This window comes from Thalassophryne amazonica, chromosome 3 (genome assembly GCF_902500255.1).
Source record: "Thalassophryne amazonica chromosome 3, fThaAma1.1, whole genome shotgun sequence".
In the NCBI taxonomy this organism is placed as follows: domain Eukaryota; kingdom Metazoa; phylum Chordata; class Actinopteri; order Batrachoidiformes; family Batrachoididae; genus Thalassophryne; species Thalassophryne amazonica.
The window spans coordinates 6,065,920-6,090,151 of record NC_047105.1 but is presented as its reverse complement, the minus strand read 5'-3'; the positions used below and the strand labels follow the sequence as shown (position 1 = coordinate 6,090,151).

The window sequence follows — 24,232 nt, the reverse complement described above, 5'->3', positions numbered from 1 at the left end:
ACACTTTAATTGCATGCTTGTGCCTATAACATTCATCATGGGTTATATGGTGATGATTTCACAACAGTAATACAAATATAATTAAAATAATGATTGGCTGAGATTTATTATTATTATTATTATTATTTTAATAATACAATAATTCTGACTGATCTTGCTTTGACTGGGACTGGATTGATTTCTTAACAAATTTTCCTGGGAGTGAGGGAGGAAGGTTTTGAGGTTAAGGTCCCCAGCTTGATAAACTTGATTTCCTCTTCATCTGCTATTAGTCGTTGGCTGACCACGATCCTTGAGCGATATTGTGATCCTTCAGCAAAGTTAATCCACATAAGATATTATTCCATCTTCAATCAACCACAAGTTGATCTAATCCATTCTGGTATGCTGTGATATTCCTTGAGAGAGAAATCGTTGAACATTCCCCACTCAGAATTGAGGCCAGTGGTTATCCTCCATCGTTCTGCTACTCTGTAACTGGAAGGCCTGAGTGGGCGTTGTAATATGTCTCAATCGACTCTGCATGGCTCCAATCCTCTCACTCCACGATTCCAGTTGATGCTCACAAGATGGTCAAGTCTTGTGATCTCCTCCTAGTAGGGGAGTAGTGCCAACAGCACCTCTCTCTGGAAGAATAACCCCGTTTTCTGGTGTTTCAACAAGTTATATATGTTCCTGACTCCAGTCGTCCTCAGATGATCTTGGTTACCATGGAGACACTGTTGACTCAAAACCTCCTCCCTTCTCCTTCTGCTTTTACTGGAAATCCCCGCAGCCCCTACCAGTAACTTATTTCTCAAGTTCCTCTTTTCTGTTAACACTTCAGCTTTTCTGAGAATTCATTCTTTTAAATCATTTCTTCAAAATCACATCAATCATATTCAGTCATTTCATTACAACTCTCTTTCACATAAAAACAATTCGTATGATCATATACAAACATTCTCATTCCTTATTATTCATTTCATATTTTACCAACATCTTTATCATTTGGTCAATTGTTTCACATCAGTTTTTCTTGCCCCACTTGCGACATCTTCTTCACTCCCTCTTTTTCTCTGACTCTGCACTCTTTATGAAAAACAACTCATATAATCATTCATTTCACTTATTCGTAAAATACATCTTCTAATCAACTCTTAATTTTAACACATTACTACTTAATTTGATCATACTTGTCATGTTAGAATCATTTTAGATATATTCCCTCGTCTTCACCACCGAGTTCATTCCGTGGACCTCCCCATTTGCAATGGAAAAGTCCGGCATGACCTCACTTACTCCTGGAAGGTACCAAAAACTGTGCAGTTTAATTCAACAGCATGTATATTAATCCCATGGCATGTATTATACTCCAAGATGAAAACAAGCTGAGAGCAAGCTTAGTCATCTTTCCTGACAGTAGGCAGTTCTCAAAAACTAAATGTCCATGCTGGAAGAAGACAAGTGAGGGAAGCCACCAAGATAACTTTGGAAGAATGTTTGGCTTCTGTGAGTGTGAGTGGAGAAACAGACTATAACAATATTTTTATTTTCTCTTCATTTTACATACAGTCCCTACCTTTTTTATTTGTGGTTGTTTCTGTTCCATTTCTGAAATTAAAGAACTGCTATAAGGAAAAGTGTTAACCTTTTATTGTTTTTCAAACTTTTTAGTAGAACAAACACAAAAACCAAACTCTTAAAAGAAGGGGAAAAAAATACACAAACATTTAGGAAAAACTGAACAATGCAGACTGATTTGACTCATGATTTTTGAAAAAAATAAGCGGTAACTTACTGTCGTGGTTCGTCTTTAGTCTTCTCAGGATGTCGTCTTTTAGATAACACAAACTAATTCCAAGTGATATGCTAGAAAAGGACACAACACTTTAGAATAATTCAGCCTTAAGCAAGATAAAATGCACAGAGTTTTTAAGTTTATTTAAGCCTTCGACAGAGCTTAGACAAACTGAGTCCTCTAGAGAGACTGAATATGTGACAACCACGCTCATCTATTTATTGGAGACCCGCGGGCATCGCTCCTCCTTTGACTTTTTTATTTATTTCATTCCCAAGACATGGTTTTCTATTGGAAGCGTCCTCTAGTGAACCCTAAGCAGGTGTTAGGCCATTATTTCAATGTGACAAACGCTCCCATTAAAACGTGAAGGATTTACAACTGATTTTTTTAAAAGACCTTCAGCCACAGGTGCAGCTGGCCTGAGGCCCCCCCCCCGCACGTGGCCTCAGCCACAGGTGCAGCTGGCCCGAGGCCCCTGCACGTGGCCTGCGGGAAAGCACCTAAAAGGCCTTGGAAAGCCCCTGACAGACTGAATGACTAATAGAGCCCTTTTTTTGGGTTGAACACCTGCTAGTTCAACCAGAGGACATACAGTTCGGATCAGGACACTTGATAGTTCATCATAGTTCAAATAAGGACCTAAAAATTCTTCTACAGTCCCTCCTCTGGGACTCGAAAGAGTCCCATTACATCAACTATACTCTTGGGTTGTTTACTGACAAGACATCCTCATTTGTGCATTGCAATAAAAAAGAAAGAAAAACACATCACTCGAATTACTGATAACTCTGGTGCGGATATGAATATCAGTGATACTTCACACGGTAAATATATTGAAGTGCAGGTGAACCTACATACTAAGGCACAAGGTGAGCAATTAGCTGGATTATATCAACGCAAGGTGACATTCAAACATTGAGTTTTGGTGTAATTCAAGGCACTTAAAATGGCCACATAAAACAAGTTACAGCAACCTCTTAATCATGGCAAAGTAAAGGCATTACATTGACATCAGTGCAACCAATCATCTTCTGGCATCAACCCATTATATTTGGTTCTACATATTATTTTGTTAAAGCGTCACACATTTATTACTTAAATGCATCAAATAACCCCTACGTTACCACTATTTAGTCAACCAATCAAGAAACTATTCTAAGGTTAGCGCAGCTATATCTAGTTAAATGATAAACACAATAAATGGTTTCCCTTCATGTCCGTCCTTAAGTCATTTGCCTTAGTCAATCATATAATGGTTTTCATTATAGGCCATTTCTCAACATTCTCCACTTTGTTTTTCTTCTTTTTCAGCTTGTTTTCTAATGCCCTTTTTGGCCAGATGCCAAATTTAGGCGATGCATGTCTCTTGAGGCATGCTATAATTTAAGAAAAAGGGGTCCCTATGGTGCATCTTTACTACTAAATCTCCAAACACGCCGTGTAAGGGTCCCCTTTTTATAACTTTGCAATGTGATATCTATGTGTATGCATTTAGCTTTATCTGTGTTACGCAGATGATGGTAAGGACAGACATTTACCCGACCTTCGTTACTAACATATATCCTTCTTTGTTTTTTTTTTTTTTTGTTTTTTTTAACACTCGGATTTCTGAAACCAGTCCGCAATTCAAACTCAAGAACCAAGATCATAGTCCGTTTTCAGTGCCATTACGTCAGTCCGCGCTCCTCAGCATTTACTCAGCGTCTGAAGTTTTGGGAGAAGTTGGGGAATATGGGGAGGTTGGCCTTTCAGGGGTAGTGGGGGAAGGATCAGGAATTCTGGCTTTCAGACAGTCGTGCAGTTCTCTGATGGATCTTTCCAGCTCCTTGTGCTGCTTGGCCAGGTTGTACAGGGCCCCCAGAGAATTCTTGCCCACATTCAGGGTGGTGGTGGCCAGCCCTAGCTGTTCCCTCTCCATATGCTCCATCATACTGGCTAGCATGTCCATACTAGACTGAAGACCACACAGTTGAGTATGGAGGCCCTCCTGAGCACAAGAGATGTTGGCATTGTCACGGTGTATCCTTAACAGGTATGCAGCTGTCTGACTCAGTTGTGGCATGATTTCCTCAAATAGCCCATGGGGAATGTGATTTGTGAGGGGCAGGAGCTGCTCCAAGGTTTTTGGAACAGACTCTTGTGGAAGACGAAGCTCTCAAACCAAGATTGCCATGTCCAGTGGGGTGACCATGACCAGATTAAGGTTGTGCAGTCCAGGGGACAGGAAGTACAAGGGGGAAGGCATTTCGTGTGTGGGGGGAGTATTGTTGATGTCGCACAGGCAAGTGGTTGGGACACTCTGGGCATTTAGCAGCCTGTACAAAGCTCCCCTCTGTCCTGGTGGGTGAGTTCGGCTAAGGTCCACCCCTGCTGATCCTCCTCCAGAGGCACTGGGCAGATCAGAATATCTCTCCTGCCTTGGGGGTGGAAAGCTGGGGACAGGTCCTAGCAGTGAATTGGGTCTAGGATGCACTCGGGCAGTTGCTGCATATGGCCGACCTTGGCTGCCTCCCCTGGAGGGTATCGTTGCCACTGGCACATGTGACTGTCTCCATGGCATCTGCGGAAGGGGTGTGTTCCTGAGTCCAAAGGGTCCTTCAGGTGATGGTGGAGTCCTTGGGCCGACTCTTGCTGCAGGCAGATTCTGTGAAGCCGTCATCGCCAGGTGCTGGAACGATGAAGATCCTTCTGTTGCTAACTGGTTTAGCTGCTGGATGGATGGCGGCTGTGGCGACCAATCATGGCTCGACCGTCCCTCCTGTATATCCTCTTCTCCAAACAGTTCTGAGAGTCCAATCAGACTTGATAGAGGCAGATCAGGCATAGGTCCCTGATCAGGGGAGTCTGGTCTCTCAGCCATACTCCTGTGTCCTAGTAATATACATATACGTTCATTATTACAGCTCCATGTCATTCTTTCAGATACTGTCTATCCTATCCCTCATTTTTGTGGGTGCATGTGTGTGAATGTAAATGTGCGTGCATGTCTTCTTCCTCGTCTACAATATCACCAAGCACGGTCCATCCCAGTCCTCCCTATCTGGGGTATACGCCACAATATTAGGTAGCTGGGGGCTGTCGGGGAGGATAATTGGTATTTCATCCATTTCCATATATTCTGGTTCTCTGTCTATTTCGTTTGTGCTTTCTTCTAGGGCTCGGACGGCTAACAGTGGGAGCTGTCCTACTGTGGATGAAATCAATTTATTGACCAGAAATTTTATCAAGGGAATACCACAACATATTACCAGCAAGACCGCCACCCCTGTTAGTGCCAAGACTACACCTATCTGGTATAACCAGTCTTTCCATGATATCCACCCTCTCCTTAGAGCCCCAAACAGTGAAAACAGTGGGCCAATATTCATTCCATTCCCTACAATGTATCCAGAATCGTCAGTTTCATTTCTCCCTCCTATGGAGTTACTTAACAGTTCCTGTTGCATCTCTTCAAGTGTGATTAAGAGCTCTGTCAAATTTCCGTCTTCCCCTGTACGCATGGGAATAGCTGTGCAACATTCGGTGGCTTTGATCATAATACAAACTCCTTGTTCATCAGCCATCATCATCTCGATAGCTAATCTATTTTGCATTGTCATTAGCGAGGTGGCGTGCAGTTGTTCGGTTAAGGCTCCTACTGCTGCCAATGTCCAGTTCAGGTATCTTTGCTGATTATACCACAAGTAATTAATCCACTGCACCTCCTGGAACCTAGAACGGATTTTTGGAGTAACCCCGAACAGCGCCAATGCCCATCCCCATTTATCCGCGTCTTCATCTGCTTTAACTCTGCTACTGTCTATGGCTTCTAACTGTCGGGGTATCCCTTCTGGTATCCCGTTTCTTACTGTGACGTTGTAGCCTGTTTTAAGTCATTATTCCTCTTTTCTTACGAAGTTTCTGTGGCATGGGTTGTATTGAATTTGGCACTTCAATTACTGTTATTGCTCCTGTGAGCATCACAGGAGCACAAAGGCCTTTCCAATTAGGGGACAGCGATGACAGGAGTTTCCTTTTTTGTCCGCATATCCAAAAGATGTCAGCCAAGGGTACCGTTCCCTTAGCTAAATTTGGAGTGGATACCCATGAAGCATGGGTGAGATTCAGTCCAATTACAGACCCCCCTGTGGCCGGTACTATTTGTTCACACTGTATGCCTGCTGCTGGCAGGGTGTGACAGACGGTAATGTTCCATGCTGTTTTGGCCGGTTTGTATTCTTGCTGCTTTTGCATACACTGTATGTGGTGTTTTGCCTGGGTCGTCCCTACCTGCCAATCGCTTATGTATTGTGCTACTAAGCCTTTAGCTATACAGAATGGGTGTATCATCCCTTTCTCTATTTTAATCATAGGTGGAACGGTTCCTTCTGTACTTAGAGGCACTGGACAAAGTTTACTGTCGGCAGCATATTTTTCATCACCTACTGCCATTTTCATAACACATTGTGTATAGCATTCTGCTTGGTCTGAGTTATGTTGGGGACTCCTATAACAGTTGTTGATATCAGGTAGGGGTTTAGCCTGAGGTATCACACCCTTCCGGTGACAGGCTATGCACGGCTTTTCACTGATCTGCCTAGCCGAAAATTTCAACCATTGGTAAAATAGATTGGTCTTCAACCCTTGTGTACGGGCTAGGTCTGTACTGGGATCCCATCTCCCTAAGTGACTGCTTGTTTCTAGGCTTCTAATTGTCCTCTTTTTCCTTGGTTTGATTTTTACCCATTTTGTGGCTTCATGTACTGTAACAGTTACGTCTTGCTTGGTTTCCCTGCATCCTCTTTTATCACAAATTACCTCTATGTTGAGTGTTCCCTCCTCTTCACATTTGATGCTAATGGCTTCGCCTAATATGTAATCCCCCGGCTTTTGATTTAATGTATACCAAATTATATGTTTTTCCTGTGTTTAGAATGCCTTGTTTAGCTGCTATTGCGGCCATGGCCACGGCACAGTCCGTTGTATGTTTTGGACGTCTATGTTCTCCCATACTAACCACCAGTAGTATTGTCAATCCCTTAAATAATTCCTTAATCATTGTTCTGGTGACTGTTGTGATGTACTACTAGATGTGCTACTGAGTGAGCCGTCGCTAGATGAGCTGTCACTAGGGATGTGTGGTGTATCTGTGCTTCGTCTGGGTTGTACTTCCTGTGGTTCTTCTGTCGGTAAATCTACTAAGTTGCTGTCCGAGTCTGATGTCTCCTGTGGCCTGTCTATCTATCGGTCTGTATTTCTGTCTGTCTGTTGGCCTGCATCTCCAGTTGTTTCTGAGTCTGCATCTGAGTCTGTCGCTGCTCTATCTGGCAGGGATCCACTACTCTCTGAAGCTGTGCGTCGTCTTTGTTCAATCAGTCTCTGTGAGCGCCTTGGCCGGTGTTCGCCTGGCTGCAGGGAGGCGTGGCCTTCCCTCGGTGCTGCTTCTGGCTGCAGGGAGGCGTGGCCTTCCCTCGGTGCTGCTGTAGGGTCTCTGGCTTCTCTTGCTTCCCCCCTTGGCCCGGCGGCTCTGCCAAGACGAGCTTGCCGAGGCTGCAGGGGTGCTGGGCCACCAACCCTACAGCAGTGGTTTAAATGAAACCAAGTGTCCTTACCATCTACTTTGACTGCTGTACGTGAGGCAAGAATAACTTTAAAAGGACCTTCTCAGCGGGGCCTGTCCCACTTCTTTTTGAACACTTTGACGTAAACCAGATCACCAGGCTGGATGCTCTGATTTTCAAGTGGAATCTCTGCTTCTCTGTCTTCTGTAGCACCTTTGACCTGCAAAAAGATAGTTTTGTGTATTTGGGTTAACTGTCTCAGATAATTATGCCATTTGTCTTGTAGCTGCTCCAGCGATGGTCCTTCGTAGGGTCCTCTCAGGTATGGAATAGGCATCGGCCGACCTGTAAGAGCTTCAAATGGTGTCAAATGGGTTAGTCGGTTAGTTTGTGAGCGCATTGACAATAAAGCAAGCGGCAACGCATCCAGCCAGGTTAGTTTGCCATTGCTGCCTGCTATGATTTTTGCTAGTTTGTTCTTTAAAATGCCATTAGCCCGTTCCACCGCCCCATTTGATTGAGGGTGATAAACACACCCAAACTTCTGTTTGATACCCAATTGTTTGAATGTTTCTTGTGTAACCTTGGCTACAAAAGCCCGACCGTTGTCAGATGAGATAGTATCTGGAATGCCAAATCTTGGAAAGACATCTCGGCACAAGAATTTGGCTACCGTTTTATGGTCTTGATTTGCAGAGGCTACTACCTCAATCCATTGGCTGAACCTGCATATCACTACCAAAACATATCTCATTCGTTTAACTCGGTTTTCAGCTCCCATGTCTATGAAATCCATCATAAGATGTCTGAATGGCCCATCAGGGACCGGAATGTGGGCTAAAGGGGCTGTGAATGATTTCCGGACATTGTACTGTGCACATACCTCACACTCATTCAACAAACGGTCCACTGTAGCTGCCATATATGGTGACCACCAGACAGCTTTTAGTTTGTTCATAATTTGGACTCGCGAACAATGATCGGGTCTGTGGGCCCACATGATTGCATGTCGTAATAAATTGGTGGGTAACACAAAATGTCCATGACTACTGCGCCACAGCTTGTCCGCTGGCCCCTGACTGCGTGTCTCAATAGCGCCTCGTTTAACCCACATTCGTTTTTCTTCTCCACTGGCCCTACTTTGAGCCACTATCAGTGCGTCAAGTGAAACCAGTGGGGTACAATCTTGGATGGTTAACAGGGGAAACATATTTTCTCCTTGTGCTCCTTTGCGAGCTGCGTCATCTGCTAAGTTGTTACCTTGAGCTATGATATTATTCTTTTGATGACCTGCACATTTAATGATGGCTACCTCAGACGGTAATTGGAGAGCTTGTAACAGTTGGGAAATCGCTTCTCCATGAGTGACAGGGGTGCCATCTGCTCTCAGGAATCCCCTTTGTTTCCAAATGTTTGCATGTACATGACATACGCCATAAGCGTAGGCTGAGTCTGTGTAGATATTAACACGTTGATCTTTAGCTATCTGGCAAGCCATAGTTAAGGCTTTGATTTCTGCCAGTTGGGCTGAACAAGGCTGATCAATTCCTTGGGACTCCAGTAATTCAAAGGTCTCGCCATCCGTGTTTAGTTTAACAATCCCCATACCTTCATGCAATCCCGCGGCATCCCGAAAGCATGAGCCGTCCACGAACAGGGTTAGATCTGCATCTATGGCGTGATTATACAAATGTTCTCTGGCTCTCAAAAATTTCTCTGTCTCTGCCACACAGTTATGTGGAGTAACATCTAACGGTGTGGTCAATTTGGTGGCGGGATCCACCGTGTGACAACGTTGTATTGTTATTTCTGGAGCGGACAACACAACTTCATATCCAGTGCGTCTAGCTTATGTTAAGACAAAACGTTGACTGATTAGCAGGGCATGTAACTGATGCGACGTGTACAACGTTACTGCATGTCCCATGATTATGGATGATGCTTTTTGAAATGCAAAGGCAGCTGCTGCTAGACCCTGATAGCATGGTGGCAATCCCGTTTCAATGTTGTCAAGCTTTGTACTATAATAGGCCAATGGTTGTTTTCCTTCATTTGTTTCCTGCATTAGTACAGCACATGCATATCCAGCTTTTTCAGTAACATACAAATGGAAAGGTTTCCCATAATCTGGGTTACCTAACGCGGGAGCAGATTGCATGTCTGTTTTTAGGGCCTCAAAAGCTCCCGTTGCCTCATCTGTCCAGACGAGGAGAACTGCATTGCTTGTTTGCCCCACTGCTCTAATCATGGCACGCAAAGGTGCAGTTTTTATAGCATAATCACAAATCCACGGCCGACTGTACCCTGCCATCCCAAGGAATGAAAGCATCTGTCCCACTGTTTGGGGTTTGGGAGCCTTGATTATAGCCTCCACTTGGCTTGGGGCCATACATCGCGTGGTCCCACACAACTGTCTTCCCAAGTATTCTACTTGTTGTTTGCATAACTGCAATTTGTCCTTACTTACTTTATGACCTCCATCTGCCAATGCATGCAATACAATTAATGAATCTTTTTTACACTGTTCTTGAGTCTCTGATGCAATAAGGAGATCATCCATATATTGCACCAATGTACTGGGTATGTCAAGGTGTTGTAAATCTTCAGCCAGGACTTTGTTAAAGATGGCTGGGGACAGGTTCAGTCCCCGAGGTAGCCGTGTATACGTTAGCTGTTGTCCCAGAAATGTGAATGCAAACAAATGTTGTGAGTCTGGGTGCACAGGCACACTGAAATAGGCTGAACACAGATCTATTACTGTGTACCATTTTGCTCCAGCAGGGATGCTTGATAGTATAGTATGCGGATCAGGTACTATAGGTGCATCCATTTCTATTATTGCATTGATAGGACGCAGATCATGTACCAGCCGATACTCTTTGGTATTGTTTTTAGGGATAGGATAGATAGGAGTATTGCATGGGTATTGCATGAGTATTGCACTCCAGCTGCCATTAGTCCCTTAATTACTGGTTTTATGCCTTCAATAGCCTGAGGTTTTAATGGATACTGCCTTTGGTGAGGCAGTTTTGCTCCCGGTTTTACTTTTATTTTTACTGGTAAGGCTGTTTTTACTAGTCCTACATCCGTTTTGCTTTTGGACCACACCACTGGTGGTATTTGCTCTAACAATTTCTCTTGTTGGGCCGATAACACCATCTGTCCCTCTGGTCTAGGATTGAGCTCCACTTTTTGAGCTACAGCCTCATCATTTACTTTTAAATTAATTCGTATAAACTGCTGGTCTTTTGACAGATGTACTTGTGGACTTTCCATGTTTGGCCATTCTTCAACTTCTGAGGCTGTCTTTACCATTGGACCTAGGTCATGGGATTCGTACTTTTCTGAGACTAAAAGGGTCACATGAGGCGTGGCATTCGGCACTTGATACCATTGTTGTTCAGCTGAAGTTAGCTTGACAGAAGCTGCAGCCCCTTGGGGGCCTAAATAAATTTCTGTGGTGGTTATGTGAAACAGCCGTTGATTCATCAATACATCCCAGCAGCATGCATAGTCAGTTTGTTCTTGTTTGGCATCGAACATCAGGGTGACATGTAAAGGTAAACTAGGTGTATATACTGCTTCATAGTGTTGTTCTGCCCAGGGCTTCCATTTTTCCCATTCCAGTTGAAGATTTGAATTTTCTGGTTGTAACTTCAGCCAGTATACCATGGGTTGCACAGGTCGGACCTTGTTTTCCATGTCCATAAGCACCATAATGTTGGTGAGTGCTTCGTCAGGAAAGTGTATTTGCAGTCCTTGATGGGTACACACTATCTGGGTTTGTAGCTTACATAAAATGTCTCTTCCCAGCAAATTCACAGGTGTATTTTGTGAGTATAACAGGGGTGCTTCAATTGTTTTTCCTGCAATCGTTACAGGAAGTGGGCGTGTAAAAGGTATTATTTGAGTTTTCCCAGAGAAGCCGATGGTCTTAATTACAGACCCAGAGAGGGGGAGATGAGCGCCCATTTTCCCTATGCAAGAGTGTGTTGCCCCTGTATCCACCATGAAAGGGAAATCTCTGTTTTGTATATTAACGGTGACGGTTGGCTCTTCCCCCTCCCTCTTCTCTAGGCCCCCCTATTGCCAATAGGCAGAGGGTCCAACCTAAGGTCGGGCCGGACAATTTCTCATTCGATGTCCAGGTTGTCCACAGCTCCAACACTCATTAGAGGGTTGATCCCCTATTGGGGGTGTTGATCCCATAGGCGGTTCCGCTTGACTGTTCCTGGGAGCTGAGTTCTGGAATCTGCTTCCAAATGAAGGTTGGCGAGATCCTCTTCGCCACCCTCCTCTTTGACCTTGAAAGTTCCGTGACTCTCCTCTCCACCCATGACTGTAGGTGGGTCCATTTCCGGGTGTGCCAGTGCTATGGTAGTGATAGTGATGCTCCACTGGTGCTGAGACTTCTCCTGTAGGAGTGCTTCCTGCTGCTCCTTGGGGGCTCTGTGTGGCTGTTACCACAGGTGCCTGTATGGTGGCAGCAGTGTTTGCCGTAGGGCCCGTGCTTGCCGGCTCAGAAGGAACAGGGGTCATCATTGGTGCCTGGGTCTTTGTTTTTTCTTTCTTGACTTTGGTTAGTTCTCCCAACTGCATCTGCACCAATTTTTTCGTCAGGGATTTTGCTGCATCTTCTTCTTTCTGTTTTTCTTTCTTGTAGATTTCAAGATGGTGACAAATATGCTCAGAGTATAAAGCCCAATTCATTTTTGATAGTCCCACAACTCCATCTAGGGCTTTCTGAACCTCATCTGGTAGAGCCTTTTTTACAGTTATTTTAAACAGGATTTCAGTTGCTGGAGAATGGTTCCATGCATTTCCTGTTTCCTCCGCCCATCTCTTCTGGAATCGGTGCAGGAACTTCTTTGGGCACTCTTCAGGTGTCCACTCCTCATCATCCAATTTAGAGGGATCCAAGACCTCAGGGTACTTTCTTCTCAGTCCTTCCCACATGGAGTTTCTATAGCGATTAAAGGGGACTTCATCATGTTGATTAGTGCCCATCATCTGTGTTAGTCCAACCTTTCCTGCTAATTCTTCAGTGTCATGTTTTCCCATGACATGCATTAGCAAGGCTTTTATGTCACCTAAAGACAAGGTTACCCCTGCAGTGCCTTCTTCTAAGGCAGTTATCCATCTCCCAGCTCCTTGGGTGATGTCTGGCAGCCTGTTGGCCAGCCCCACCATGTCTGTCCAGCTCCATGGGGTATACACATGATGACCATTTCTAACCACCAATGGGCATATGAGGTCTTCGTCCTCCTCTTCTTCTGTGGGGGCTCCATACTGTCTTCCAGATCGAGTGCGACTGACTGGTTCCAGGCAGTCTATCCAGTTGGTTATATCCTGTTCTAAAGCCGCTATGTCTTTGGCTACACATTGTTGTCTTTGCCTGAGTCGGGCCTCTTTTGCACTCTCAATGACGATCTCACCAGAAATTTTTCGGGTGGGTGGCTCTATAATGTGATTCCCTTGATTGGGCGTCGATTGTTGTAACATTCTTCTTTCCTCTGCGTCCCTATGTCTTTGTATTCTTTCCTTCGCTAGCCGAAGCTGCTCAGCTAGTTCTTCATTATCTCTTCTGGCCAGATCCAGTGTGTCACAGAAGCTCTTGTGCCACTCTTCGGAGCCTCTATAGCCTGTGAAGGTCCAGTCGGCTGACTTATGGTGGGAGGGGACGGTTTTCAGTGGACCTCGATGTGCAGGCGGAGCCTTCAGGTCTCTGTCTTTATCCTCGTCTGCCTCCGTGTCACTGTTATTTGTGGCCCCCCCGCTGGTCGTGGTGAGCGACCACTTACTTTCGGACTTGGAGACCTTGTATGATCCATTTGACAGACTGAGGACCTGTCTCCTTGTGGCTCTCGAGCTTTTAGTGTCAGTGTGAATTTGCCCTCCACATCCATGCCTTGGTCCTCTTCACGAGTTCCTAATACAAATTGTCCAGCTGTCTTTCCCATATCATGATGTTTATATGGGGGTGGCTCTGCTTCCCAGCTCGGTGCACTGGCTTTAGTCTCTTTGGATCTTTCCTCTGTCATTTTTTCTCTTTTCTGCTGTAGCCTCTGCGCTTCCTGCTTGAACAAGGCCAAAACTTCTTTTTCTTCAGTGCGTTTTTTGTTGTTATTCACGTTCTTCTGCTGATCTTTAATTTCTTTTTTCTGTATTTCTACCGCGACTGCTTCACACATCACCGGATCAAATGATCCCTCCAAAGGCCATTGCCTGCCCCCATGTGACCTTTTGTGCCACTTTCTCATACATTGGTTGGCCAATGCGTTTTCCTGGATATTTTCTTAGTACTAAGTCTAGCGGGGTACTTTCCCGACCTTGACCTTGAGAGTTACCCATGTAACCCTGACAAACGCTATATGAGATGTTTCTATGGTGCTCTGGTAGTCCATCGGGCTGTCCTGATCCAGACCAATAACTTGCCGGCTGTAACACCTGTTTTGTATTTTAAACCCTTGAAAGGATTAAATTTCCAACTGTTATGCCCGTCTTCTTTTTCTTTAACTAAATATGAAAATTTACCTGTTTCCCACCGAACCTTCCTTGGGACCACAGTCAGAGTCAACCTAGGAAACAGTTCTTCACCTGGATCGGTTGGCAGTGTTATTAAATGATTTAATGGTATGCTAATTTCTTTATTAGGATCAGCACAAAGCAGCTCCAGCCACGGGGTTAAACCCTGATGCCACAGACGTCTTATCAGCAGCTCCCAATTAATTAGAGGGAATTGTTCTTTCTTTTGCTTCAGATTGATTACCTTAGTAATCTGCCATAATTTCTGATTGATCTCTTGTTCGTCCTGCCAATGTTCTGCTCCTACCCTGTCAAAATAGGTCCTTTCCAGCCAAAAATGTGTCCTGATTCCCTGGGTTTTGATGTCTCCGTCAGTCAAGTAATGTTCTGGGAGTATTGTTTCATCATCACTTATGTCTCCCATCAAAGACTGTCCCAAGCATTGATCAGTCTGTCAGCTTTTTCACTATAATCTAAGCTTTAACTCTTTTGATTTATAACCAATTTTATTTCTTTACTCCTCTTACAACCCTAACACTTCCTAATGTCTTTGCTCCCGACTTTCTATTTTCCTTCTAATTTTTTAACTTTCTGCTTCTCGTCTTTTTCTGCTATGTTTGTTTATTAGTTTTCTTTCTTTGAAATAATATCTACCTTCTCTGTATTTACATAGCAGTCTCTTCTCCTGTCTTTTTTCCCCACTGTCTGTTTCTCACTTTTTCTCTTTGCCTGTCATGTACCTCCCAAGTCCTCCTGTTGGGTCTACACATCTCCTCCTCGTACCTACTCTTCACATTAATCTTGTATGTCAACCAGCCTGCAAGCCCTCACAGCTTTGCCTGTAACTCCCCGCTTACTCTCCGCTCTCCCACACACCAATCTTCAAAAGCTTTATACACAAAAATGATTAAAAACAACTTTCTATATATCTCTATCTAGACCTCTGCCACCCTTTACTCCGCGGCTTTAAACAACCTTTTTATTCACTTAACACCAATGTGTTCTGTTTAAGTATGTATCTCTTCTTCACGTTAGACAGCTTCTCCGGCGCTGCCAGCAACTCGTATATATTATTTATTTATTTTTTCTTAACAAGCTACTCTTTGAGCGTACAATATTTCATTTACTTCTACGCCTTACCGCGCCTCGCGTGCGTATCCTGTGCTTAATATATTTTTTTTTTTCACAAGCTCCTCTCTGAGCATACAATATTTCATTTATTTCTACGCCTTACCGCGCCTCGCGTGCGTATCCTGTGCCTTTCTGCACTTTCTTCTACTTTTTTTTTCACTTACTGAGCTCCTCGTGAGCTTAATGTGCCTTTGCACTGAAAATACTCTCTTTTTCTTTTCTTATAAAAAACTCATATTACTGTGTACTTAATTACTTATTCTTCTCCCACGCCCCACAAGCGTGTATTTGGTGCCTTACTGCACTATTTTCTACTTCATTAATTCTCATGTATTCTGCACTAACTCTCTATTTATTTATTTTTTTATAGTTTTTCTCTTTTCTTAAAAAATGACGTCCTTTATTGAGCTCTTTTACTTACTGTCAGCTGTGTTACTTTGCACTTTTCTCTTTAAATCTCTTTATCACGTACGGTATTTCTACTGCGCCCCCTCAGGCGCTTATCTTGTGCTTCCTCTGCACGTATTCTCTGTTAAACTCTTTTTCTCACTTATTTCACTTCAGTCTCTGTTAAACTCTTTAAATAACCTTGTATTACCTTGTATCTATTTGTCAGTATACTCCCCTAAATTAACCCCTACAGCGCATGCTATCAGCCGGCACGTTAGTAACGAATTTCAACACCAATTATTCCCCAAGCATCCAGGTTAGTTCTCCACGCACTCTTTTCCGCACCAGAGTTCATGAACATTCCTGACCTTTCACTCACACAGACATTCTTTTTCCCGGGAACATACACACCTTCTGAGCATTTTATCTACAAGGCCTGATAATTTTCAATCTTATCTTTTTTAGTCTCTTATCAATTTTCTTAGTCCAGGTTCTTTTGGGTAAGAGGCAATTAAAAATATCACCTGTCAACTTGGGCGGAAATCCCGACTCACTCCTCCAGATCGTGCAGAAGTTATAAAAGGTTTCTGCTTACCTTTTAGTCTGATCACTGTTATTTACGGTCTGGAGGGATGAGCTGGACTGCCCCAGGCTGCCGGAATGCCACTGGACCCTCGTGAAGCTGGCTCGCCAAGTTCTGTCGTGGTTCGTCTTTAGTCTTCTCGGGATGTCGTCTTTTAGATAACATAAACTAATTGCAAGTGATATGCTAGAAAAGGACACAACACTTTAGAATAATTCAGCCTTAAGCAAGATAAAATGCACAGAGTTTTTAAGTTTATTTAAGCCTTCGACACAGAGCTTAGACAAACTGAGTCCTCTAGAGAGACTGAATATGTGACAACCGCGCTCATCTATTTATTGGAGACCCGCGGGCATCGCTCCTCCTTTGACTTTTTTATTTATTTCATTCCCAAGACATGGTTTTCTATTGGAAGCGTCCGCTAGTGAACCCTAAGCAGGTGTTAGGCCATTATTTCAATGTGACAAACGGTCCCATTAAAACGTGAAGGATTTACAACTGATTTTTTTAAAAGACCTTCAGCCACAGGTGCAGCTGGCCTGAGGCCCCCCCCCCCCGCACGTGGCCTCAGCCACAGGTGCAGCTGGCCCGAGGCCCCTGCACGTGGCCTGCGGGAAAGCACCTAAAAGGCCTTGGAAAGCCCCTGACAGACTGAATGACTAATAGAGCCCTTTTTTTGGGTTGAACACCTGCTGGTTCAACCAGAGGACATACAGTTCGGATCAGGACACTTGATAGTTCATCATAGTTCAAATAAGGACCTAAAAATTCTTCTACATTACTTTGAAATAAATGAAACTCAGAGCTGCAGCCTAATAATTTTGAAAAATAAAAATCAGCAGCTTGTATTTTTATTCTGACTATAGAGTTCATTTCCTCTTTTTTTCTCCTCCTCAGTCATGTTTTGTGCTTGAACATTAAACAACTACATTAAGTCATCTAAAATCAATATCTTTGCAAAATAACAGCCTGTTCAGAGTTCTCAGCTGCTTTATGTGATTTCCGCTTCTGAACATCACTGCAGAGTTTCTCCACATCAGGTTTTTTTTAATCACACGTGTGATTTTTATTCTGTTCATTCATATATTCTCATTTTAAGGGATTCTGACCAATTTATTTCATCTCCTAATTTCAGTATAACTGTCACCGACACGTGCACACGGTGTGAACAGGACGTACCGTCAGAACAGTCCAGAGAGAAATAAAGGCAGCGCCACAGTTTAGTTTTTCACCCCCCTCCCTCCTCACAGCCAGCCGACTCACTAGTGATGGGATGAACAACACTGGTGCGTCAACACTGTGCCGAGCACACAAGAGTGAAAGCCCATATCGGTGCGCTTATCGCTTTAAGAAAAATCACGTGACCAATACAGGAACTGTGTCGTTCGACTGCGATGCGCCAAATTGTGTTTATAAGGAAACAAACTGTATTGACATGTTGTGGATTTGTTGGATGGAGTTTTGCTGGTGGATTTTTGCTTGCCCTCACCTTGCTCCACTGACTTAATGGCACTTTCAAAGACGTTTCCCCAGTCTGGAATAATTTTGATCTTTTGACACCAAATAAGATAAATCTTTTTCTCCTTTCAGCATTGTTTACTGTTATTTTTCCAATTAGATATGTTTGTACTCCTTTATAATACTGGAAGAATAACCAGAAAATATATACACACCTTTATCAACTCGCACTGAAATGTTTATGCTCACCAACTTCATCTGTACCTTGTGAAAGAGTTTTTTCTAAGGCAGGAGAACTGGTGTGTAAGAGGAGAAATCGCCTTGGAGCAAAGACACTTCAGAAACCTTTGTTCTTCAATAAAAATGCATAAATGAATCTATTTTCAGTCTTTTATTTCATATGCTTTAACACTTAAGTTAACAAATTTCCATACATAAGTTACAAATTTTAACTCTGAACTTTATTACAGACAAATTTGCTATATTTTACAAACCAACTCAGTTTAGCATTTACACAAACAAGGTTTTAAGCAAATTTGAAACTCTTCTCATGAACAGCTTAACTCGACACACAAATTGAGCACATGAAATTATGCAATGATGAGATATTTTAAATAGAGGACTGGTGATTAACTATTTCACAGGCTGACGTTGCGTTTGCAGCACGGTAACTTTTCCATCTTATTTACCTGCAATGATTTTATAACTACTGCAGGGGTCACTATTGAGCGACCAACACTGTCAACACAGTGCCGACACATTTTGTGTGGTGTGTCAATACACTCCTTGAGGTATCATCATCCCATCACTACGACTCGCGCGCACACACACACACACACACACACACACAGATAGATGGCTGCAGCGATCAGACCCAGTCTTAATTTTAGACAGCTTTAAGCAAAGCTGTTATTTGACTGCTCAAATGACAGGACGGCTCGCTGCCTAAAACCTTGGTTCCTGCCAGTTGTGGCTCCAGTGATATTTTTCTGCAGGTGCTATGGGGGAGCTTGGCATTTTTATGGGTATGCTATGGGCTCATGTGTTGTGACGGCTCTCTGCTAAACCTCTGCCACATTCACGGGCATGCATACATATAGCCACCTTCTCATCTGCGACAGTCACTAATGGCATACAGAATGACCAAAATCACACACAAACCTAAGCTATTGTTCAATACAAATATTCACAAACCTCCACATGTATCCTATAGCCTCGGAAAAAATGCCAACAGGCAGAGAGAAAATCTTTCACCTACCATTGATGTCTTCATAACAGCACAATGCGCCTGTTGTTGTGGTTAAGAACAAAAGCATCAATGATTTGTTTGCGGTCCAGAGGCTGTGTTCTCTGAAGGATAATTGCCAGGAGTGACAGCGGGTCACCGGTTTGTCTGTGCCTACTGCTGTTCCTCAGGTAGTTCTTTAGGCCACACAGACTTCACTTTTAGTTAAACTCATGGATATTTGGACAGCAAAAACTGAACCATTTCAACAACTTGAAACTACACTCACTGCAGTATGACATCATCATTGATGCTGAAAAACGCGTCCATGTCTTTGTCTCCTCTAGGCTTGACTACTGTAACTCCCTACTCTTTGGGATCTCTGGAAAAAAACTTTCAAAGGCTCCAATACATTCAAAACAGTGCAGCTAGAATTCTGATGAGAGTACGTAAACAGGAGCACATTACACCTATACTCCATAACCTTCACTGGCTCCCCATCACCTACAGAATCCATTTTAAGATTGCTCTCATCACCCACCAATGTATCCATGGCAATGCCCCCCACCCATCTCAAAGACCTCCTCACTCCCTACACACCCTCCCATTCATACATTCATTCAACAGTAATCTTCTCCATCTCCCCTCGCACCAAACCTCACACCATAGGAGACAGGGCCTTCTGTTCAGCTGCCCCTCGTATTTGGAACTCCTTCCCTGACCACCAGAGGGCCCCACAAACTGTGGAAGCTTTTAAAAAGAGTCTCTAGACAGGCTTCTCACAGGTCTCAATATTTTGAATCTGTTACATCTTAGTCTTTTTATTCTATTATATTGTTTTATTTTGGTTTTAATACATACTGGTGACTGTTTATCTTAAGATTTTATGTTTTTATTCTCTTATTTTTAGTCTGCGTAGTTGGGTTGGCTGAATGGACAAGATTAGGAATGAACATATCAGAGGGACAGCTCAGGTGGGACGGTTTGGAGACAAAGTCAGAGAGGCGAGATTGACATGGTTTGGACATGTGCAGAGGAGGGACCCAGGGTATATAGGGACAAGGATGCTGAGGATGGAGCCACCAGGCAGGAGGAGAAGAGGGAGGCCAAAGGAGGTTTATGGTTGTGCTGAGGGAGGACATGCAGGTGGTTGGTGTGACAGAGGAAGATACAGAGGACAGGGTGAGATGGAAACGATTGATCTGCTGTGGCGACCCCTAATAGGAACAGCCGAAAGACAAAGAAGAATTCTCTTATTTGTCCTTGGTTTTATTTTTTTCCTGTAGCACTTTGAGATTTTTATTAATGAAAGGTGCCTTATTATTATTATGATTAGATTATTAGATTAGATTATTATTATGACATTGTTGAACGTCACGTTACACTCATTTTGTGTAAAACAATCAGTTCTGTTGATGAATGTTTATTTTCTTTTATGAGTGGAATATTTATCTAATCACATAAATTTGGAAATGCCAGAAGTGTCTTGCTGTGGAAAACTGAAACGATGATGTCATTGCCCTGCCTCTGTAACATGTTGTTAACAGTGTCATTTAAGTCTAATTTAGCATATTTGTTTTTTCTTCGTGGCTTGGACAAAGTGCTGGCGTCCTCCAGCTCAGTCTGAGAAACTCACCCAGAGCAGAGAGACGCTGAGGGGCTTCTTTAAAAATTCAAATTAACGCATTTCCAGACGCCATCTTCCAAAACAAGGGTGTCATGTGCACAACAGTTTTCATCTGTGATGATGAATTCTGGCAACAGATCAGATTAAGACTTTATTTAATCCGTGAGCCGGCTTCTAAAGTGTTAGCTTTCGTTTCTACATTAGCTGCACGTCGTCTTCTCCATTTTTTGTAGAAGGGTTACAGCGCCACATACAGGCCTGGCATGTGTACTACAGCATTTTCACACGGTTTCACTGGATCTGTGACAACGGAAATATTTATTGAATGGAACACTTTTTGAAAATGACAAAGAAAAAGATTGTATTGCAGAAGTTCAGTTTCAGTGTAGACAAGGCCTTAAAAACATGGGATGAAATTAAAATAATAAATGTGGAATTATTTTCTTGGGGGTGCTATGACAAATCCAGGGGGAGCTCGAGCACCCCCTAGCTCCTCCTTGGTGCCGCCCATGGTTCCCGCTCCCGTCTGCTCCCGTGAAATTTTTAATCCCATATTGTCCCAATCACGTGATAAATAGCAAAGTTGACTCCTATCCCGTGGGATTCCCGAAAAAATGTCAGCCTCTAATACGAACACACACTCCATACAGTGGTCTTGCACACACATTAATAACATGTTTTCCAATTGTCCACTGCGTGGAGAGTGGCGGGAAAAACCGAAGACGCTTTCACATGAGGTGTGAGACAAGATGTGATTATACGTAAATAAGAAAACAAAAAGGCAGCGGTCAGGTATTTTGGTTCCGAGCAATGAAAATAAAGAATTTGAACGTTTTAAACCAAAAAAAATGCCACTTGTCCAGTTGGACAACGATTAGAGCATATTGCTTGTCGGATCACATTATACACTTGTCCCGGACAATCGGACAAGTGTTCATGTCGATGCCTGGCTTACCGGTACGGGGATGAGAGAAAAACTTTGCATTGGTGGAATTAGAACAATGTGCACAATTACCGCATCTATAGAAACCTTTTGGTGGGCTGGAAGGCCAAGTAGTAGTGAACAAGTCGATCACGAATATTACGGGCACGCCTTAATATAAATTTGGGCGGTTCAGCACAGATGTCTTTAAGTGTCAGATCACTCTTAAGAATGTGGCAATGTTTGTAAATTATGTTTTTTATTCTTCCAGACAATGGAGTATAGCGGGTAGAAAAAAAAACAATTTAGATGTTGTAGAGGACTTAGATTTCTTCTGAAGTAAAGAGGCACAATGGGACAGTGTGTCACTAATTATGAACTGATTACAAATGGAGTGAGTGCTTTGATTGATGGATGGTCACGCCACCCTTTAAGCAGTGTGACACCTGGCTTCTATTTAGGCTGTACCATCTATGACTCTTCAGGACTCTGATGAAGATGTGATGTTCACTTCAAAACGTTAGTCCCTTTTGTTTGTTTTCAGCACCTTAATAAATTTTCCAGCACATATTTCTGTGTTGCACCAGCTGCTTTTCTCTTCTATTAAATATCTTGTCTTTGTGATGTTTTCAGTTTAATATAGGTTGAAGAGGATTTGCAAGTCATTGTATTCTTTTTAATTTACATTTTACACAACGTCCCAACTTCATTGGAATTGGGGTTGTAATTCATATTTGATTGCATAAGAAGGGGTCATCTTAATCTCCACAAGTGCTTCCTGTCTTACTGTATGTTTGTGAGTAGGGCTGAAAGGATTACTCGAATAATTCGATTACATAAAATGATCAAGGCAAATTCTGTGCCTCGAAGCTTCGTTTAACGTTGTCGTACATATGCCAGGCCTGTGTGTGGCACTGTAATGTCCCCAGAAAAACAGAAGAAGACGAGAACATGCACTCAGGCCGTGTAACTGCTAATAATTTAGCCCTTAAAGCTACCGCTTTCCAATGTGACAGAGTAAAATAAAGCCTTTTAAGAGAAAGAGGGTCCACACTGATCATCTGAAATATACTTACTGCGCATTCAAAGTGAAGCAGTGTGTTTGTTTTTAAAAAACACACGGTCTGCTCGACGTGGTGAGTGACTATTGAGTATTGACCCCACGGCAGGGTACCCACAGTCAAAGCTGTCTGCTGTCTGTTTTGTTCAGACTCGCACTGAGTGTTTCTCTTTTTAGTTTTCAGGTTTTGTTTGGGCAACACACAATGCAGGGGGATAAACAAAAATCACATGGGGACCCAGTCCACCAATCTTTAAAAATAATAATAATTAAAAAAAACTCAAAATGGTTAAATTTTACAGCAAAATGTCAAGACTTTGGCACAGCGACATTGTGCCATTGCTTAGGGAGAGCCCTGGACTATTGATTTTGTTTAAAAACGCAATTTATCCAATTACTCGATTAATCATCAGAATAATTGATAGAATACTCAATTAGTAAAATAATCGATAGCTGCAGCCCTAGTTGTGAGATGTTGACACTAATTAGTGACCTAAGGCGACGACTGGATGTCTTTGGTTCTATGGATCCTTGGATTCTATGTGAAAGGGGTCTCTACTGGATCATGGTATTGTCAAAGTCTGTGCAAATCCTCTGACTGTGTTAGCGCAGCTAAAACAGCTTAAAAATGGAGAAAGCAACACACCGTGTCAAGTTTTAAAAAAGATACTAAGGCTTTTCTACCCCCCAAAACTTTTGACGACATTTTTTCATACTATACTACTACTAGTAAGTAAATCCCTTCGGCTGCTCCCTTGTTTGCACTTGGGGTCGCCACAGCAAATCCAAGGTGGATCTATACTACTACTAACAATATTTTTAACAACTAAAACATTTAATCAGTATTACTGTGGGCACAAATGTGACTGCAATTTTGCAGTAAACAGTGTAATTGATGAACCATATAAAAATGTTTTACTTAATTTAGCATTTCTGCATAAAGATAGCGGAATGTGAAGCAATTATTTTTAAGGCGTATCTAAACTCAGGCATAACTCTGTCTGTTTGGGGTTCCAGGTTTAAATCAGGTCAGCTCGGGTGAGGGAAGCCATCAGCATGAAAATGAAGGCTCTTGGGTTTAGTAATCCTATCAATCAAACATAACATGTAGATTGTGTTGTCAATTTAGCGTAAAGCCAAAGAAACAAAATACTAATAGAACACACATAAAGCAGTCTAACTCAAGTATTAAAAAGCTGAGCTGCACACCAACAACTCGCACTATAATTTATGAATGCATTTAAATAAAATTTCTATAAGCAGATAAATGTATCGATATTGTGATATGTGTGGAGTATCAGATATCCATGCTATCGTATTGAGTTCTGAGAAACGATACTGAGCCCAAAGTCAGGAGCAACGTGTAATGTTATGGACGGGCACGATGGGACGGGAAAAAAAATACCCAAATTAAAGGACAGCAGCCAGAAAATCTGAATTACTGTTAATTTTTTCACCCTCTTCGATCAACAGCTCGACTAGAAGGTTGTTGGTTTTGATGCCCAGCGTTGTGAACGTGCTCAAACTGCCAGTGCAGCTAGTGCTTCATGCAGCAGCTGGAGGCTTCTCTTCCACACTGGACTCAACATTTACAAGTGTTTGTAAAGTCAGTTGTTTAGTTATTTTGGTGTGTGTGTGTGTGTCTCTGTTGCTTGTTGTCAGCTCTCTTGCAGTACGTGTCCCTTGAGTCCAGAGAATGTGAGGACATGATGACCATCCTGACCTCCAGCTACATGGACGCCGGCTCTGCCAGCTGCTTCAGCTACAGCAAACCACGTCTCGTCCACAGCGAGCTGCTCGAGAAAGAGGTGAGGCAGTGGGGCCACGCCCTCTTTTCTGCCAGACAGTGAAACAAACCTTTAAGTTGATTCACATTAACCTCACAGGATCCCCCCCCTTACTTATACACTCTTCATATTGGGTCCAAGAATCAAGAAATAATTCATATCCAGGGATCCTGCCCATCCTTAATGTCTTAAAAGGCATCG

General features: G+C 42.9%; 1 protein-coding gene across 1 annotated transcript in view; it reads left to right on the top strand.

The window, feature by feature from the left end:
* Nucleotides 1-24,232, top strand: part of tasora (transcription activation suppressor a) — a 186,615-nt gene that overhangs the window by 18,338 nt on the left and 144,045 nt on the right. The window contains exon 2 of the mRNA XM_034165189.1: nt 23,907-24,052. Within this exon, the coding sequence (XP_034021080.1) occupies nt 23,907-24,052 (146 nt within the window). The remainder of the gene's footprint in view (nt 1-23,906; nt 24,053-24,232) is intronic.